This window comes from Rhizopus microsporus, assembly GCF_002708625.1.
Source record: "Rhizopus microsporus ATCC 52813 unplaced genomic scaffold scaffold_4, whole genome shotgun sequence".
NCBI lineage: Eukaryota > Fungi > Mucoromycota > Mucoromycetes > Mucorales > Rhizopodaceae > Rhizopus > Rhizopus microsporus.
In genome coordinates this window covers 374,765-387,264 of record NW_019671919.1, presented here as the reverse complement: position 1 = coordinate 387,264, position 12,500 = coordinate 374,765, and the positions used below count along the sequence as shown (strand labels likewise).

The 12,500-nt window shown below is 35.6% G+C and overlaps 7 protein-coding genes across 7 annotated transcripts; 2 read left to right on the top strand and 5 right to left on the bottom strand.

The window, feature by feature from the left end:
• Positions 1 to 277: 277 nt before the first annotated feature.
• RHIMIDRAFT_307953 (N2,N2-dimethylguanosine tRNA methyltransferase) lies at positions 278 to 2,120 on the bottom strand. Its single transcript, XM_023614550.1, has 5 exons — positions 1,867 to 2,120; positions 1,785 to 1,813; positions 1,334 to 1,728; positions 925 to 1,282; positions 278 to 873 (listed from the first exon to the last, which is right to left on the bottom strand). The coding sequence occupies exons 1-5, from the start codon at positions 2,072 to 2,074 to the stop codon at positions 325 to 327; spliced, it is 1,539 nt and encodes a 512-aa protein (XP_023468291.1). The 5' UTR covers positions 2,075 to 2,120; the 3' UTR covers positions 278 to 324.
• Positions 2,110 to 2,742, bottom strand: RHIMIDRAFT_212988 (peptidyl-tRNA hydrolase II). The gene is made up of 4 exons (XM_023607233.1): positions 2,659 to 2,742; positions 2,589 to 2,611; positions 2,419 to 2,533; positions 2,110 to 2,371 (listed from the first exon to the last, which is right to left on the bottom strand). The coding sequence occupies exons 1-4, from the start codon at positions 2,689 to 2,691 to the stop codon at positions 2,192 to 2,194; spliced, it is 351 nt and encodes a 116-aa protein (XP_023468290.1). The 5' UTR covers positions 2,692 to 2,742; the 3' UTR covers positions 2,110 to 2,191.
• Positions 2,743 to 2,744: 2 nt separating this feature from the next.
• On the top strand, positions 2,745 to 3,345 carry RHIMIDRAFT_275602 (uncharacterized protein). Its single transcript, XM_023612557.1, has 2 exons — positions 2,745 to 2,908; positions 2,956 to 3,345. Exons 1-2 carry the CDS (start codon positions 2,846 to 2,848, stop codon positions 3,121 to 3,123), a joined length of 231 nt encoding a protein of 76 aa, XP_023468289.1. The 5' UTR covers positions 2,745 to 2,845; the 3' UTR covers positions 3,124 to 3,345.
• A 252-nt stretch (positions 3,346 to 3,597) lies between these two features.
• RHIMIDRAFT_235350 (uncharacterized protein) lies at positions 3,598 to 3,957 on the bottom strand (the record flags this gene model as incomplete). The annotated part of the gene is made up of 4 exons (XM_023608342.1): positions 3,598 to 3,672; positions 3,727 to 3,741; positions 3,823 to 3,873; positions 3,931 to 3,957. 4 exons carry the CDS (start codon positions 3,955 to 3,957, stop codon positions 3,598 to 3,600), a joined length of 168 nt encoding a protein of 55 aa, XP_023468288.1.
• A 2,551-nt stretch (positions 3,958 to 6,508) lies between these two features.
• Positions 6,509 to 7,932, top strand: RHIMIDRAFT_235349 (uncharacterized protein; the record flags this gene model as incomplete). Its single annotated transcript, XM_023608341.1, has 4 exons — positions 6,509 to 6,618; positions 6,673 to 7,024; positions 7,090 to 7,846; positions 7,892 to 7,932. The coding sequence occupies 4 exons, from the start codon at positions 6,509 to 6,511 to the stop codon at positions 7,930 to 7,932; spliced, it is 1,260 nt and encodes a 419-aa protein (XP_023468287.1).
• A 706-nt stretch (positions 7,933 to 8,638) lies between these two features.
• RHIMIDRAFT_103168 (uncharacterized protein) lies at positions 8,639 to 8,909 on the bottom strand. The gene has a single exon (XM_023605144.1). The coding sequence runs from the start codon at positions 8,846 to 8,848 to the stop codon at positions 8,690 to 8,692; it is 159 nt and encodes a 52-aa protein (XP_023468286.1). The 5' UTR covers positions 8,849 to 8,909; the 3' UTR covers positions 8,639 to 8,689.
• Positions 8,910 to 8,911: 2 nt separating this feature from the next.
• Positions 8,912 to 10,253, bottom strand: RHIMIDRAFT_103167 (CheY-like protein). Its single transcript, XM_023605143.1, has 2 exons — positions 9,217 to 10,253; positions 8,912 to 9,160 (listed from the first exon to the last, which is right to left on the bottom strand). Exons 1-2 carry the CDS (start codon positions 9,847 to 9,849, stop codon positions 9,059 to 9,061), a joined length of 735 nt encoding a protein of 244 aa, XP_023468285.1. The 5' UTR covers positions 9,850 to 10,253; the 3' UTR covers positions 8,912 to 9,058.
• Positions 10,254 to 12,500: the final 2,247 nt, after the last annotated feature.

Sequence of the window (12,500 nt, the reverse complement as noted above, 5' to 3'; positions counted from 1 at the left end):
TTTACAAAAAGAGAAAGGCTGGTCATTGCCTAAAAAAGATATCACCTTTTCCCTTTATTTCTCTCTCTCTTTTATATTCAAAAAGTATGTAAATTTATGCAGTGAATGACATTATGATACAGCCTTACTGACAACATGCTATTCATATATATAAATATATATATTTATAAGCTATTATTCTTCACGTCTGTCTGGATATAAAAAATAAGTATGTGTGTATGACCCCTTTCTGAGACAGAAAGTTACATAAAGATTCAAAGATAGACGTATAAAGAGACGATAGGTATTTTTCTTTCTTTTATTTATAAGCATACAAGGCTTTATCTAAGACAATTCTTCTGTCTTTCTCTTTTGTCCTGCTCTTGCCTTGGGACCCCAATTTGGTGTAGGATTAACTTGATAACGAACCAAACCTTCAGATTTAGATTGAGATACAGCTTTAGGGTGCTTTGTAAAGTTGACTTCGATACTAGGTTCCTTGCCAAGAATCGTTCGAGCAGGTGAGTTCTCGGCAATATTCTTCATGACCACAGGATGTTTCTTGACCCAAGCCCTCATTATATCCCACATGACAGATGCAGGTGCGTCCGTCTTGACAGATTGTTTCGCACAGTGTGATGAAGATACGTTGTATCCTGCATTCAATATGGCAGAGTAAAGATCGATCATTGGGATGCTGTTACAGTGAAGAGCACCACAGAGAGATGCCAAGGTCCAGTAAAAGGGTGTATTCACTTCTTCCTTGATGACAGTCAGCATGCCTTTCATACGTGCACTCGTACCATATTCTGACTCATTCTCTTTGACGTGCTGTAACATCTTTTCTACAAATTCTGCATTATGAATACTTGTACCCCAAGTAGGGCCACCGATCTATTCAAAACATATTGGTGCATTGTTTTAATTTCTACAAGTGTGTCTTACGTGATGCCTATAGCCACAGTGCTCACATGAGCCATTCACAACGGGACCTGTACCTGGTGTATGTTTCTCTGAGCCGTTATCTTTCACACTAATCTTGCCCAAAGGCTGCACCGAGAATGCGTGACAGCCTGTGCATTCATAAATGATTGCCATGTTGCTAGCGGCCTTTTTGACTTCTTGAGGTGATGTGAACACGCGAACAAAAACACGCAAGTAGAAATCAATACTACAAGAGACAAGAGGAACAATGTGACGTTTGTATCGACCCGCCGATGTTTGCAGCATTTGTAAGACTAAGCGAAGTGCCATTTCATGGGCAAACATACCCTTCAGAGGCATACCTCCATATTTACCATAACTACAGATCCGTTAATCCTTTCTGATCGTTTCCCTTCATCGATATACTTGCCATGTTTCAGGATGCATTGATCCAGTCAAGATAGCCAAGTCAGTACACGTCACACACAACAAACCACCGTCAGCAACTGCCTGTACTGCACCATCAACAAAAGGCGCCGCACTTCCATAAGGATCCAGATCGACAACATCAAATTTTTCATCCGTGCCAACTTTCTCATACATCACACGCATGGCGTCACCATGATTAGGCTTTACCAAGTCCTCAGTCAGACCGTTGTATTGCATGTTACGTTTGATAGATTCAACAGCATCAAGCTCGATATCATTACATACTACCTGCTTTAATTTGGGGATCTCCTTGGCATAACGAATAGATCTTAAACCACTAGCGCCCAATGCCTCAAGAATGGTAAAATTGTTTGAATTCTTGATCTTTTCCAGCGTCTAAAATGGATAAGTTGATATGCTTCTATCTTTTTTTTTTTTGTTCTATGACTTACGTTTTCAAGAGCTATTCTTGACTTTTCGTCTATTTACCATATTTTAAACCTGATATATCTATATCATCTTGTCTTTATTTACCTTTATTTCTAGCTAATTTCTTTTCTATACGTGCTGCCTTTTCATTATTATAGATTTCACTCCATGTACGAATGGCAGCAATAGACATGTCACGATTGAATTGTTGAACAGGATTATAAAACACTTCATTATTCTTTGGGAAAAGAATCGTTGCTTTTCCTTCTGTTACTGTATTGAATTGTGATATATCAATCTCTTGTGTTGACATGGTTCTATAAAAACAGCGGTTTCTCAAACGGAAGGCGAGACTTTTTGCTGTCAACATGTAATTTTATTGTTGGAAAAAATAAATACACAAACAAGCCACAGATATAGGGCAAATGCATTATCTGTATAGAGAACAAAATTTCTTAAAGGCTTCTTGCACTTCAGGAGACCTGCCACGAAGAGGAGCTGTTGCCAATGCAGTCGGGATATTCTCGGGCTGTTCTATCCATTTTTTGTATGGTATCTGATGTTGTGAAAGGACGTCTGCAAGCTTATCTAAACTGCCTTCGTTCTTTGTCTATTTTTAAATAAGTATAGAGGCTAAAAGAATTGAACTTTACTTACTTCTAATACGACTTTATGCATATTGTCTAAATCAGCAAGGTATTCTTGGGTATTCTTATCCTCACGTGTTATGTGAAGAATGGCTGTTGCTGCATGACAAGCTTGGGTCATCACGCTAATTTGTTTTGAATAAACTCGAGCTTTGGTTTTGTAGTTGTGTTCCTATTTACCTGCCAGTGGGCCATTGAAGTTTCTAATGTAAAGATTAGTCATGTACAATATACATTAATGTATTCATACTTTTGCCAGGTCCTTTCTAACAACAATAAACATAGTTAATGGCTCTGCTACAGCCGTTGTCGTTGCTGCTGCTGCTGCTGCTGCTATAGAAGACATGTAGAGGAAAAAGAAAGAGTGACCGAGCAGTCACAGTTATGATCTATTCAATGATTTTTGCATTGTTTTCTTTCTTTCTTTTTAGAAAGAGATGCGAACATATGAAGATGCTATATTGAATGAAGCAGAACACCTTGTTGAGAATATAAATAAAGTACATAAAAAGAACCAAGAAACCCATGTTTTAATAACATTATTTAGCTGAAAGCGTGTGCTTCTCAAATGAACGATGAAGAATTAATAAATATTATTGAAAAGCTACGACGGATAGAAAAGAAGACATCACTAGTATGTACATTCTTTCGTGCGTCTGCATTTAATCATCTCAAGCAAACACAAAATACAAACAGACCCCCTTTTTATCAATAAAAGAAGCATTTATCACATAATGATCTTTACATACAATAAATGAATATTGATATTACGAGTTACTTGTGCGCGCACTTTAATGTGAATAGGTCACACCAATATACGTGTCAGGTACTTTTGACTTTTGGTCCAGAATATCTCACACACACATATATTTATACATATGTATACATTAGCTACAGAGTCAAATCATAAAAGTATCATGCAACATATGTGTATATATATTATTGTAACTGTTTTTTTTAAAGCTATAGTAGTTATGATGTTATCTTTTTGAGAGATACAAACGAGTAAACATAATAAGCTTTCATTAAGGAGAAGAGAAAATCAAATAAAAAAAAAAAAGCTAAACTGTTTGTTATTGATCCCATAATAATAATAATAATAATAAACCCCATCTTCACACTTTGATAATTTTTTTTGATTATATGACAAATTAATAAAGAGAGAAAAAAGGGAATAGTATTTATTGACTTATTTAGCAGCAGCAGTTTCCTTATCGTCCTTCTTGTTCTTGGGGTTTTCTTTAGCATTCTTCCAGTTTTCAGCCTATATTCATTGTATTTAGTATCATTTTAATCTCAATGAAAAACAAATACTAACAGCCTTCTTGAAAGCCTATAACATATAATTGATAAGTAAAAAAAATACGCGTACGCAACGTCATTAAATTTTTTCTTTTTTTTTTTTGCAACTTACGTCCTTGTGAGCAATATCAGGGTTTTCCTTCTTGACCTTGGCAAGTTCGGTCTAGATGAAATAAGTTCATTGATCCTTCAATGATGCCATTTTTATATACAAACATACCTTCATGAAGTTGTTATATGGGGACATCTTCTTGGCTAATGGATGATGATAGGGGGAAAAAAATTATTAGTGACACGCTTTTTCTTATGCCCACTTCGCCCTTCTTCTTCTTTCTCCTCCCACTTTCTTTGGGTAAAGTAAGGAGAGTTCGATGAATGGATTAATTGTGTTAAAGATAACTTACTGGTCTTCTTGGTAACCTTTTCCTTGGCCATTTTAGTAATAAAAAGTATTAAACTTGTATAAGAGAGAAAAAAGGGAGAAAAATAATAGACTGCCTGCAAGGCTATTTGTCGTCTCTAGTGAAAAAAAAAAAAGGTCGGCATCTCAAATCCTTGTGGCAGTCATTTACTTAAAGTGTTACGTTCATCACATATAAATATGCATACATATACAGTCGTGTACATACATCTGTATGCATTCTGTTTATATACTAAAGATGTATAGAAAAAGAACTAGACTTGAAAGCCATTATCCATATGGATGAATGTGTGGCTGTATAAGCTATAGAAGTATTTTTTCTATTCAACTTCAGTGGCTTATGATATAGAGTGAAAATCAACATACTATTCTATATTTTTTTTACTATATACATATATGGCTATAGTAAAATGGTCCTTAAACTATGGTTATAAACTAAATACATCATTGCTAGTCACATCTTTAGTCTACATATGTCTTTCATCTAAACAGCGGAATCTTTTTGAGTATAAATATACGCTTTCTCTATGACTAAAGGAAACAGTCACCTTATAAAACTCCCTTTTTTCCAAAGCATCTCAAAGCTTGGTGGGATAAAAAGAGAGAGAGGAACAGTAATTCACGATAATGTTCAAGACGTGCTTGCCATTGTTGCTTTATTAAAAAAGGATCTTGTATATATTCTTAATGCTCCGCTCCTTTGTCTAATATTCCCGCCAGTGGCTTCATTTTTGTGTATGACTTTCCCTTTGAAAAGATGTACAATTGACCGCTTTTCAAGGTCAAACACTCAAATCCCTCTTGTCCTTTCAACCAATTTAGGATTATTAGGACGCTTAAATATCTCCTCTAACTTACATCCTTGGATACCTTTCCTTAAATACATACAACTCTCTTGAATTAGCTGGTATATACACAACGTCAATGCTCTCTGATAGGTGCATTAATTTAAAGGCCACATGTATATCTATAATTGGTTACGCGAACATCATATTTCAATACACAGTATTTGTCGTCAAGGCAGCCAAAATATCATTCTTAATTTCAAATAGACTCTACCCATTTTAGCCTTCGTCGATCCCATGCCTTGTCTGCATAGATACGATCCATCGTCTTTGATAAATACAGTCTTTGCAACTATAAACAGGCCATGTATACTTTATCATCTACTTGTTCAAATCAGAAAAAAAAATACCTTGCTTTATTCATAACTTATGCCTACAGATACTCATGTTTATATGTTTACATTAATATCTCATATTTTTATCAATCGATTTCATTTCTCACTTACTGACGTTAATCACACTCAATCTAAAGTCTCTCATATCTAGCCACAGTAACCATGGATAGCTGTTACCATACTCAGGTCTATAGAGAGAGAAAAAACCAAATCAGCACAAAGGCATAGCGGAATATGTGATATCTTTCAATATCTGATCCTTTTCAAATCTTTCCCACGAGCATCTTGTCTGAAGAAATCTTCCTTTTGTTAAAAGTATACCCACATAAAAAAAATAAAATAGTCAGGAACTATATAACGCACAACTGAATTACCTTTTATTAAGTTGATTAGTCGGTTCTGGTACTGCACACTATCTATTTACAACGTGCGCCCTATCTCTTCCCTAAATGAGGAAGTATGATTATAAATAGTCATTAAGAGCAACTTGGAAATAGCATTGACTGACGGTGAACCATGGCTTTTTCCAAAGATAGAAACTTAGCAATGGTTCATCTTTTATTGAAGATTATATTCTACTAACCCAACACATGCTACACTAGCCATTTTATTGAGCATGCTTGAACTATTACAAAAGCGCCCAGAGAAAAACCTTAGCCTTTGGATGCTTATCATATTCTGCTTTCACTTACAAACAGCCTTTTTGTACTTGTCTTAATTAGCATTAGTAAATGATAAAAAGAAAGGCACCAAATGAAAATTCAATTATAATAGCCTTAACCATGAATAAGTTGCTCCCTTAAAAATTCGCTTTAGCTGATCTCTCTTTTTCTCTGTCAACAGCAATGATGTAAGACACAGGCTCTTTAAACGAAATTATCTGATTGATTCTATTGTAAATATCGAAATGCTACTTATGGCCCAAAAAAAAGACAACTACAACATCTACCCAATATAATGCACTGAGGAAATCCTTTGGCAAAATACTTAATCACCATTGATGCATCTCTGTGGGAAACAAAGATTTACAAGCTACTACGCTTGTTCCAAAAAAACAAAAAAACAAAAGAGATTGCTGTATTTTTACAATCATCAGTTTTGTGCTCAACGAATCACGTGCAATTTATGCTTCATCAGACAGGCCCCCAATTTGCTCTTTGGGAAAAGTGCTGCCTTTTTTTTGGTCTTTTGCTAAACATGTCTATTGTTGACTTGAGAGCTGTAAAATATGTGGAAAGAGTGAATGAAAACCTCATTTGTTGTATATGTCAGACTCCATTTATTGATCCAGTGACCACTCCTTGCGGGTACAACAGCACTTTATTCACATTGTCTCAATAGCTCATTCTATTTTAAAATAGACATACTTTTTGTTTACAATGCATTCAACAAGCACTTGAATCATCAAACTTGTGTCCAATTGATAGAGCGGTCATATCTCATGAGCTACAGCCTGCAATCAAAATAATCTCAAACATGGTGAATGAATTATTAGTGCATTGTACACAAGAAGGCTGTGATTTCACCTGTCAAAGACAGCTGATAGAGTCTCACATAAAAAACGATTGTCAGTATACGATGACTTGTTGTGAGCTGGAAGAGTGCCAAGAACTGTTTCTCAAGAGAGATCTCGGCTCACACGCGGAAAAGTGCCAGTTCAGAACATCTGAATGCTTCATGTGTAAAAAGAAACTAAAGGTGTTTGAGTTACAGGTAGAAAAAACATACACAGACAAGAAAGGATCCATAGGATAGAAGGGACTAAAAAGCATATGTAGAACCATTTTGATCTTTGTCCTGCAGAAATTATAGAATGCACTTACTGCAAAACATCTCGGTCTCGACTTGAGCACACTTCTCATATTGATGAATGTCCTCAATACAGATTAGACTGCAACTATCGCGACTTTGGCTGCTCTTGGAAAGGGGAGAGGCAAGATTTATCTGACCATCTCGCCAACTGTCCATACGAGGCATTGAAGGGATATCTACACCAGCAACAACAAACAGAGAGATCATTGAGAGAAGATATCTTGAGGCTTTCTAAAGAGAATCAGTCGCTCAAATGCCAGCAATACGAAATGCAGCAACGCATGGACTCTGTTCTTGATCAACTTTGCACGATGTTTCCTAGCCACTTTTCACCTGATCTAGACATGATACCCGAAGAAGCTCGTAATGAATCTGTAATGGTTGAGAATCAAAGAGTGACAACTGAATTGGAGACGCTATCGGCTAATCTCGCTTCTCTGGAACTAAAACAAAATATGGCCTTGATGACGGAAACATTTCGGCTACAGGAAGAACTGCAGAGTATAAGAGCCGTCTGTCATGGGTTAAGGATGCAGATGCATTACCTCATGATGGACCGCAAATCAGCCACAGCAACATCTCCAGCGGCGGCGGCGGCGGCAGCGGCAGCAGCAGCAGCAGCAGCAGCGGCCGCAGGAAGTGGATCCAAAGTGAGTGGAAATGACAATGAATCCGGTCACACTGGCGCCATGGGTTCACTTGATAGAATGCGCAATTGGCTGGGTATGTGTTGGTATAAAAGAAGGGCTTATAACTGACATTTATTAGATCCTCAAGCTAATACGCCAAGACAAGAAACAAAGCTTTAGAATGAGAGAACATGACTATTCATTTAATCACACTCATAAAATACCCTATTTATTGAAGCCACATTTAATCGCTGAAAGCACGGCAATAAATCTACATTTTAATAATGCGCACCATTGTCAAAGTAAAACATTCCCTAAAGTAATGTCATGGAAGTATTATTCTTTTAGCTTCTATTTAGAGGGGGGGTTTGAATAGGTTAGAAAAGACTGCATGAACTCAAACCATCGAAAAAAAAAAACTAAAACCAACGCTGAATATCTCAGATTGCTTGGAATTCTTTTTGGAAATTCTTTTTCCTTCTTAAATGCAAACTAGATTCCCCATTTCTTGTTCAATGGGAAAGTGACCAGTGGTTTTTCTACATTTCATATATTTACTTGTATGGCTGCATAAATAGTTAAGTTGTGGGTATTCTCCGCACAAAAAAGTGTTTCTAAGCAGGACGTTATGCAGGTACATAACTCTAAATACTCCCTATGCAAGATTATCCTTGTTTATCTCGATTATTTGATTGTCAAAATTTGAAATAGGAGAACTAGAGAAAGAGAAAAATGTATTATAGAGCTTATCTAAGGGTATATCGAAAAATGATATCAAATTGAAAGCCTCTCTATAAATCAGTTATTCTCAAATGATCTATCACGAGTCAAAATAAGTAAATCACATCCATTCAAAACCATCACGGGCCAAAATAATAATACAGCCGCAAGAACGGTCTTTATTTTTATTTTTTCCTTAATCTCAATCGAAGCCGATCTATGTGAGATAAATAAAGCCACACGGTTGGCTCCGTCTTCTTCTTATTTCCACGAATGCAAAAACTTTAAATAACAAATAAAAAAATATGGATAGAATGAACTGAAACCCCCTTTGTAGAATAGAAAAAATAGAAGAAAATAGAGTTGCTCCATGCATTCATCAAGGAGATAAAGAAACGTTTCAAAGAGTTACACATCAGTAATTCATTTAAATAAAAATTATCGTGTAGCAATAACACATTTGTTTATTATTTACAACATAAAAAGGGGGTTTGTATTTACTATTTTCAAACAGTAAAAAGGGGGGAAGCAAGCAAGTTATTTACAAGTCTATAAGGGGGATGTGTGTAGGATACGTATGCATTGATTATTCTGGTGTATATGGTGATTGAGGTATATCAAGATCTAAGACATTGGACAGGGTTGACTTCAAATCATTAAGTGACACTGGTTTACCTATGCATCCATTCTAAAAGAGTATGAGTAACCCATGTCAAAGAGAGTTTCAATTGTATTTATATTTACCATGCCGGCATTAGTGTACAACTCGCGCCATTCCTTGGTATCATTTGTGGTGACAGCAACGATGGGTATATTACGATTATGAAGCAGGATATCGAATTCGGTGGATGAGCGAATATGGCGTGCTGTCTCAACACCATTGAGGATAGGCATGTCAATGTCCATCAAAATCAAATCGAACGGTCTACATCTTAATAACTCTAATGCTTTTACTCCACTCTTTACTAGCTCTATATGTTCAAACACATCTGGCATATGTGTGCTCAGTAATCGCGATAGTATTTGTAAATTGACAGCGTTATCATCTACGAGCAATACATGAAGTCTAGGTGATATTACTCTCTTTGGCGGATTGCTGAATCGTCTTTTAAATAATGCAGATGGTGATGGTAATGATAATGATGGTAGTATCAGTGGAACTTGAGGCGTTGTTGGCGGTGATGGTAATGATGATGATAATGATGATAATGACTGAGATGGTTCTTTATCAAAGAATGAGGTTGAGTATCTTATACAAGTGGGTCTAAAGCTTGACTTTCCGGTATCATGAATAAGTATAGTAGGCGTCGAAGGTAGTGAATTAAATAACTGAGATTCTTTTATTCTCTTTTTGTTTTTGTAAGCAAAATAATCCATGATTTTTAAAAAAAAAAATGTAAAGAAGAAAGAAAGCACGGAAAGGGGGTTTTCTTGGCCGCTTTTTTATAAGCAGCGTTTATCGGAATAACCTAAATCAAGGAGATGAAGGAACCAATTGTCCGAAATTAATAAAAATTTTCGTTTCTACAGCAACAAATTATTTCCTTTCCTGGTAACAGAGACCAATAGGGGCATTCCAGATTCACTCTTATTTTCTTCTTCGTGTTGAACTTTGCTGTATTATTTATCACATGTAGAATTGAAGACAGTTCATTAAAGACACTTGCACTCGTTTGGTTGCACCGTGAATGTTGTCCAAGCCGGTTCCCGTGGTTACCCAGTCATGAAAGAACCACTCGACTTTCTTTTTATTTCTCTTGGTTGCTCAGCGGGTTTTTGACAGATTAAGAAAAATGGATATTTTTAATAGAGCCCCATTCAATGAAAAAATTGATTGAATGCGCTCATTTATAATAAAATCATATTATTATGCTGTTATTTTTGGATGTTCTATAGACCACTTGATCTTGATATATATATATATATATATATATATATATCATTTCTTGTCGTTAGCCGGAAATAATGGATCGAGTTTATCTTTCTCCCTTCTTTTTTCTTTATGCACTCGTGTAAAATTTACTCCGGGACCCTTCCAACTGTTTTCAAATTCCTTGTACAAGGCAACAGTCATGGGACAATGTGTGTTTGTTTGATATCGATGTGCAAAACAAATTATTACTCGCGACACGGTTCATTCCTTTATCCTTGGCAAAGCACATGATATTTTTTTTTTTTTACAATCGTGTCCATCTTTTACAGCCAATCGCTTTTGAACTCCTTAAATAAACGATGGGGCACTTCAGTAGGCTAATCGGTTTAACCTTTCATGTATTTCATTGTTTTGTCGCTTTTAATTCAAGGGTCTAGAATTATTGTATGAGAATGAAAGAAGGTCCCCTTCCTCAGGTGATTACGAGTTGCCACGTTGAAAAAGATATAAAATACAAAAAAGCTTCTAGAGAAATCTGTTCACCCTTTTTACATGATCGTATTACAATGCTGGCGCAAAAGAATTTTCTCCTTGAAAATGTTGATAGAATGTTTCTAGAAAAAAAAAAAGTTCGATAGAAGTTCGGCCAGACTTCATCTGTAACATTCTTTAGGTAGCAGTTCGCTTTGTCTTTAGAACAAATAAGAATGGTTTGCGAGTCAATTAAATTTCTAAATTTGGAATTGTTTATTTGGCGCTCAGTAGATGCAGCACCCTTTAAAACCATATTGATACCCTGATAGAACAGATAAATGTAAGGGGAGGGGAAAAGAAAAGGGGGGAGGGACACTGGTTTCAGGGTCGAGAACCATTTCATTATTGGTTAATGACTTTAATCAAAAAGTAAGACATATCAAATCATCAAGCTGATGAAAAAGATCGTTATCAGATATTTCATTTCGAATCAAAATAACAAAGCCAGCGCACACACATCAGTGTATCCTTAGGAACATGTGCTACTACCAGAATATTCTATTTATTTGATGGATGATGTTCATATCTGTAATAAGAAAATGAAAAAGAGTATTTGGTCCGGTGAGAAAGTCATTCAAAGAAAAAGATTGCATAAAAAGTTGGTTGGAGGCTATGATTAAGCTTTGCTTGGCAAATTACAGATGCTAAATCAAGTAGAAAACTATTAAGAGATTACTTAATTGATTGTGATAAAAACAGACTGTGGCTTTCTTTTTTAATAAAAAGGAGAGGTAGCACATAATCTTTGTTTCCTGTGACATAGAATTAAAATATAGTAAATGATTTTTTAAATGTGCAATTAGTCTTTTGACAGGCATGAATTAATAATAAATCAATAGGGAATATCATGATCCCATGACTTATTCAGTCATTTCACTATTATTAGCATCATAAGCAGCCTATGAAAATCTAAAGTTTATTTTTGGTCACAGTATGCTTTATCTAACTGAATCATGCTTTATTATTAATCATAGAGGTAGTCAATCATGTGTTTGTGAGATACCCCATTCAATTTGAACGGGCTTACACTACGGTCTAAAATCTTGTGATTGACTTTGGGTTGACAACATGATAGTGAAGTCGGAGATTGAATTAATATATGACGAAGCATAAATTTCGAAAGGTCGTTAGACTGTTCTTTCGCGTTTAAACCACCAATATTTCTATCTCTTGCGCAACAGTAGAGTCCATACCTTCTTAAATAAGCCATGTATCTTGGATATTAGCTTTTGAATAATGACTAAGGTATTCTACGATTGTCTATAGATCTGCTAGGACTTCAAATTCGTCAATACCAAAGAGTCTTAGCTGAAGAAGATGATAATTATATGAAGCATACATATGACAAACTCAGTGACATATGTGTATTAAAGATGGATATTACTGTAATGGATGCAATTTGTGACGAGTCGAAGGACTACTCTGTTGAGCAGCAGTAATATATTTATTACTTGATTTGACAACAATAATAGTCTTTTGCATTCATATATTTTGATATCAGTAATAGAAAGCTGACCAACATGTTTGGTGACAATTGTTAACCTGCTTGCCGTGATACTTTTAGTCTTTTAATACACCTTTTTTTAAGAATGTTAAAAACGATCAAACGATAGGAAACAAG